The sequence below is a fragment of the Acanthisitta chloris genome, unplaced genomic scaffold, assembly GCF_000695815.1.
Source record: "Acanthisitta chloris isolate BGI_N310 unplaced genomic scaffold, ASM69581v1 scaffold20882, whole genome shotgun sequence".
In the NCBI taxonomy this organism is placed as follows: Eukaryota; Metazoa; Chordata; class Aves; order Passeriformes; family Acanthisittidae; genus Acanthisitta; species Acanthisitta chloris.
In genome coordinates, this window is record NW_008661303.1 from 1 (window position 1) to 5,930 (window position 5,930).

Here is a 5,930-nt window from a genome sequence, read left to right on the forward strand (position 1 = left end):
TCACCCAGCACTGCAGCACTGTGTCCCCGAGCCACCAGGGGAGGTTCAGGTTGGCTATTGGGACAATTCCTCCTGGAAAGGTTGTCCAGCCCTGGCACAGTTGCCCAGGGAAGAGAGAAGCCACAGCCCTGGAAGGATTTAACAGTTATGTGGATACGGTACTTGGGGACATGATCAGTGGTGGCCTTGGCAGTGTTGGGAAGGGTTTGACTTCATCTCAGAGGGCCTTCCCAACCCAAAGGATTCTCATCTCCAACCAGTGGAGATCCTGCAGGAGGACAGTTCTGAGCCAGGTGGCCTCAGGGACCCACATCCACCTCAGGACCCTGTGTCCCATCTTCCCCAGCTGACCCCCACGCAGTGTCTCCTCAAGGTGGGCTGGAGGAACATGAGAAGCCCTGAGGTGCCCCAAAGGACCAGACACATCCCAGGTGTGGTTCCCCCACAGCACAGGTACCTGAGTGAGGGGTTCTTCTCCTTGGCCTTGGGCTGCATGACCTGCTTGGGGGACTGGCCCACGGTGAAGGCGAAGGTGCCACGCACGTGCTGGGGGTAGCGCAGCTTGTGCAGGTGCTTCCGGAAGATCTCCGCACTGTCTGAGGCCACCTCCTCATCAAAGGCAATCTTCAGCAGCTGGGGGTGGCACAGGGCAGCATGAGGGACCAGGGCATGGGCAGGGGCATCCACAAGCCCTTCCCATGGCTCAGGGCAGAGCTTGAATCCAGCAGGGGCACATGGGCACAGGCCAGGCTGGAGGACACTGTCCCCCAGTGCTGTCTACTCTATCCCATTCCCCTTCCTCTGTATCTGCTGCTCCTGGTTGTGCCACGCCTTGCCACCACAGCTCTGGCCATGGCATGGCTGGCATTTCTCCCCCAGCACTGCTCCATCTCCACACCTCTCCCACGCGTGTAAAATGCCCAGTAACTCCCCAAGTTGTGACATCTCTTCCTGTTGTGTTCCTCTCCCTCAAGACCTGCACAAGGTTTTGCATATCCACCTTCAAGGGACCTGTGTGAGGACACCTCACACCTCCTTGAAATGTGCTGCCCAGGGAGGTGGTGGAGTCACCACCCCTGGAGGTGTCCAGGGAAGGACTGGACATGGCTTTCAGTGCTCTGGGCTAGCTGAGAAGGTGAAGATGGGTCACAGGGTGGACTGGATGACCTTGGAGGGTGTTACCAACCTCAGGGATTATGGGATTGTGTGACTCTCGGGCCTCCAGCAGCCTCTGGAGCACCTGGAAAGGGACCCTGAGCCAATTCCCACCTGGAATGTGCAGGAGCGCAGCTGCAAGCCCTCCTGGATGAACTGATCCACCTGGGCCTGGATGCTGATCTTCTTCTCTTTGGTCAGCGAGGCGATGGGAAAGGAGCGGATCACCACCTGCTCCCCCACTGGGCACAGGATGGGAAAGGTCAAACACATCACCAACCATCTCCTCCTCCCCAGGGACCACTAACCATCTCCTCCTCCCCACCAGGGACCACCAACCATCTCCTCCCCAGGGACCAGCAACCATCCTCCTCCTCCTCCCCAGGGATTCTCAACCATCCTCCTTCCTATGGATCCCCAACCATCCTTCTCCTCCCCAGGGACCACCAGCCCTCCTCACCCAGCGGGTCCGTGGGGGTTCCCTTGAAGATGATGCGGTAGGTGGTGAGGAAGATTGCTCCTTCTGCAGGGAGGAGAGGAGGACCCCCAATGCTCCCCCCAGCACCTTCCTCCCGTCCGTCGGGCATGAGGTACACGCGCAGCCCCTCCATCACACACTCCTCACCCACCAGCAGGTTGGGGCGCAGCAGCTTGGGCTGGAGGGGAACAGTGAGGAGCTCAGGCTGGTGTGGAGCATGGGAAGGGCCTTGGTGGCCCCCATGGCTCCAGCAGGCAGCTCCTTACCTTCTGGATGGGAGGAAGTCTCTTGCTCTCCCTGTGGACAGCGTCCAGGGTCTCAATGTGCATCTGCACAATGTCTGTGACACACAGCGGGAGAGGATGAGCAGAGTCCTCCCTGTCCACCCACACCCTGTGTCTTCTCCTGGCCCTCACACTGCCCCCCTAGATAAGGAAAGCTTCTTCATTGTGGGGGTGGTCAGGCATGGAATAGGGAAGTGCTCAGGGAGGTGGTGGAGTCACCATCTCTGGAGGTGTTTAAGAGGCATCTGGACCTGGTGCTGGAAGGTTTAGGGGTTATAGCAGTGATAGGTTAACGGTTGGACTTGATGATCTTAGAGATCTCCTCCAGCCCTGATGGTTCTATGGGACAGTGTCCATGCCAAGGATGTTTGGAGATGTCTCCAACCCCTCCATCTGCTCATGGTTTGCCCAGGGAGATAGTGGAGTCACCATTCCTGGAAGTGTTTAAGAGGTGTCTGGAGGATCTGGTTTAGGGTTTAGGGGTTACAGCAGCAACAAATTAATGGCGGGACTTGATGACCTTGGAGGTCTCCTCCAACCCTGATGACTATGATCCTGCAGGACCCAGAGGGGTCCTGGTGAGCTGCCCCAGGTGCTTACCAGGGATCATGACATGCAGCCCCTTGAGGTGCTCATTGGTGACACCGCTCTCGGTGCAGACCTTGTCCACAAAGCGGTTGATGAACCTGACAACGTAGTTGGCCACGTCGGAGCTCTCGGCGTCCTCGAAGCCGCTCTCGGTGTCGTAGCTCTCAGCCACGCTGCCAGCGATGCTGCCAGGGACAGGGGTCACACAGCCACCCTGGGACAACCTCCCACCCCTGACACAGAGTCAACAGAGCTTCCACGCCCAGGCAACGCCCTGGGCACCACAGCCTACACATCCTGCCACAACCCTGGAACCACAGCGCGGCTGTGGTTGGAATGGACCTTTCAAGTCCCTCTACTCCAGTCCCTCCACAAGGAGCAGAGACACCTTCCATGCCATGACAGCATCTGGATGCCCTGGAAGCCCTGGGAGCTCCAGTTGACTCTGGCATCCCCACGTGTCCCCACCAAGCCCCTCAGAGCTGCACACCTGTTCGTGACGAAGCTGTTGCTGACGCTCTCCATGTCGCCCAGGCCGGAGCTGCGCAGCAGGCGGTTCTTGCTGGTGTCCAGGGGCAGCAGGAGGTAGCTCATGCGGTTGGCATAATGGATGGCCTGGCTGAACACAGTGCTCTCCTCCTTCTGGATCAGCTCCTGCTGCTTCTCGCGGCTCATGGTGGGCCAGAGCCGCAGCTGCTCTGACGCGATCTCCAGTGCTGACCTGGCTTCCTGCGGCTCCTCCGTGCTCTCCTGATGGGTTGGATATGTTGGTCATCTGCATGGACTGACCCATCTCAACAGGTTGCCAGAACTGGCACAGGGTGCCCAGAGCAGCTGTGGCTGCTCCATCCCTGGGAGTGTTCCAGGCCAGGCTGGATGGGGCTGGAGCAGCCTGGGCTGGTGGGAGGTGTCCCTACCTAGGCAGGGCTGGCACTGGATGACCTTGAAGGTCCTTTCCAACCCAAGCCATTTCATGATTCTATGCTCACAGACTTTTAGGCAGAGCTGCTCTGTGCAGTGCCTCACCCAGGACACCATCACCATCTCCTCACCTCCTCCGTGTGGTTCTCCTCGCTGCTGTCCAGGTACAGGGCCCTGATGTGGTTCTGCACATCACAGTAGAACATTGCCTCCCAGAACTGGATGTTTGTCCACACCACGTGCTCCTGCACACAGCTGTAGGCAAACTGTGTGATGCCAGGGCTCAGCTTCTGTGGGAGCAGAAGGCGGAGAGACATCTGCATCAGAGCTCCTCCAAGGTTACTTGAAAGCTCTTCTCTTGCCCAGAGCCCACAGAGCCTTATGCCATTGTTTCACAGGAGGGAGAAGCCCAGCCCAGCCCAGCCTGACTGGTGGATCAAGCTGACATTCCATGCAACCTTCCTGGAGGTGTTCTAGCCATCCTAGGAGCCTCAAGGCTCAGGTGCACCAGCCTGGTCAGTCTGTGAGGGACTAGAAGGTTCTGGGCAGGAGCTGTACTCAGAATCCACTCAGGGCTAGTGAAAGACATCTCTGCCAATGACAGGGGGTGGCACTGGATGACCCTGAAGGTTCCTTCCAACCCAAACCATTCCACGAGTCCATGAGATGTGGTCCTGAGCCATGTGCTCTGGGATGGCCCTGCTTGAGTGGGGCGGTTGGGCCAGATGACCTGCTGGGGTCCCTTCCAACCTAACTGACTCTGTGGGGACAACCCGGTGACTCTCAGCCCTTCCACCTGCAGCTCTGCACCCCCAGGATCCTGAGGGCTCACAGGACACCATGGATACTCACCCTGCAGAAGGCAGTGACCAGCGGCAGGAGAGCAGCAGCGATTCCATGCTCATCCATGGCCGTGCAGTCCTGGAGGAGGACACAGAGATGACACAAGGACAGGGACTCCATCCCAGTCCTGCTCCCTCCCCCAAGCAATCAGATCCCTCCCAGGCCTGAAGGATGTGGAAGTGACACAGGGCCCAGGACCCCATCCCTGCTCCCAGCTCCCTGCCCCGAGCTCCCGCAGCCTGTCCCACCTGGAGGCAGCAGTTCATCATGCGGATGACGAAATCAAACTGCTGGTGGTCCAGCACGGCTCGGTTCTGCTGCACGTGCAGGTGCAGCTCCTGCGTCAGGCACTGCCGCGCGGCGCGACCCTTCATGGCGCGCAGCACCGCCGGGAACAGCTGCGGGACAGGGCAGCACGGGCAGCACGGGGCAACACAGCCCAGAGCGGCCCAGGGGGGGAGGAGGGGCCGACAAGGTTCACAGACACAGAGCAAACCAGACCAAAACCCCACGGGTGGAGCTCACGAGGTCAAGAGCAGCTCAGGATGGGCACAGAGGTCAAGAGGAGCTCAGGAGGAGGAGTAGGTGATGGTAGGCTGACACCAGGGTGTTCACAGCCTGGATGTCTCAGACATGGAGCAAACCAGAGCAAAACCCCATGGGTGGAGGTCAAGAGCAGCTCAGGAGGAGGAGGAGGTGATGATGGGCTGACACCAGGGTGTTCACAGCCTGGATGCACTCGGACACAGAGCAAACCCCATGTCTGGGTGGCTGGAGCACAGCCATGGGAACACCCTACTTGGTAAGGAGTGGGAGGACCCCGAGGGTGCCCAGAGGCAGCAGGAGATGCACAAAGGGTGTTGAGGTGGTGTGCAGTCGTCAGGAAGACAAGGAGGAACAGTGCAGAGAAGGGACATGCCACGGGTTAGTGGTGGCCTTGGCAGTGCTGGAGAAGGGTTGGAGGTGATGGGCTCAGAGGGATTTTCCAGCCTTAGGGACTCCATGATTCTGTTGGTGAGGGGGAGGTCAGGCTCTTCTCCCAGGGAACAGGGACAGGACAAGGGGAAACACCCCAAGCAGTGCCAGGGGAGGCTCAGGCTGGCAACTGGGGCAATCCCCTCTGGCAGCAATCACATCCCTGGGGGGGATTTAACAGCCATGTGGATGTGGCACGTGGGGACATGGTCAGTGGTGGCCTTGGCACTGCTGGGAAGGGTTGGACTCCATAGTCTCCAAGGCCTTTTCCAACCTCAGTGACTCTCTGATTCCATCTGGACACAGATAGGGAATGTCCTCTCCATCCTGCCAAGGAGGATGGTGACCCCACACTCTCCTCCCCTCAACCCCAGGACCCTCCTCACCTTTTTGGCTTCCAACATCTTGTTCTCGAAGACGTAGGAGATGCAGTTCCTGACGACCTCCAGGCGTCGGGCGCTGTTGGCCAAGGCGTTGCCATTACGCTCCATGATGGCAGCTGGAAGAGAATCCAGCGAGTTCACTCAGGGCAGGACCTGCACCCCTGGGTGGACCTTCAGGGGTGCTGCAGACCTCAGGGAGCTCTGAGCAGCCCAAGGGGCAGAAGCTAACAGGGACAGAGCTGCTGCTTCTCCATGGTGTCACAGATGTATAGTGTGTTCAGGGGTTGGGATGAACCTTAGAGA

General features: G+C 59.1%; 1 protein-coding gene across 1 annotated transcript in view; it reads right to left on the minus strand.

Moving 5' to 3' along the window:
• Positions 1–457: 457 nt before the first annotated feature.
• SBF1 (SET binding factor 1) overlaps positions 458–5,930 on the minus strand; it is a gene marked incomplete at both ends in the record, with an annotated part of 17,415 nt that continues 11,942 nt past the window's right edge. Inside the window, 10 exons of the mRNA XM_009070192.1 lie at positions 458–633; positions 1,270–1,397; positions 1,616–1,811; positions 1,900–1,973; positions 2,518–2,690; positions 2,996–3,252; positions 3,558–3,716; positions 4,279–4,347; positions 4,518–4,667; positions 5,631–5,743. Of these exons, the coding sequence (XP_009068440.1) occupies positions 458–633; positions 1,270–1,397; positions 1,616–1,811; positions 1,900–1,973; positions 2,518–2,690; positions 2,996–3,252; positions 3,558–3,716; positions 4,279–4,347; positions 4,518–4,667; positions 5,631–5,743 (1,495 nt within the window). The remainder of the gene's footprint in view (positions 634–1,269; positions 1,398–1,615; positions 1,812–1,899; positions 1,974–2,517; positions 2,691–2,995; positions 3,253–3,557; positions 3,717–4,278; positions 4,348–4,517; positions 4,668–5,630; positions 5,744–5,930) is intronic.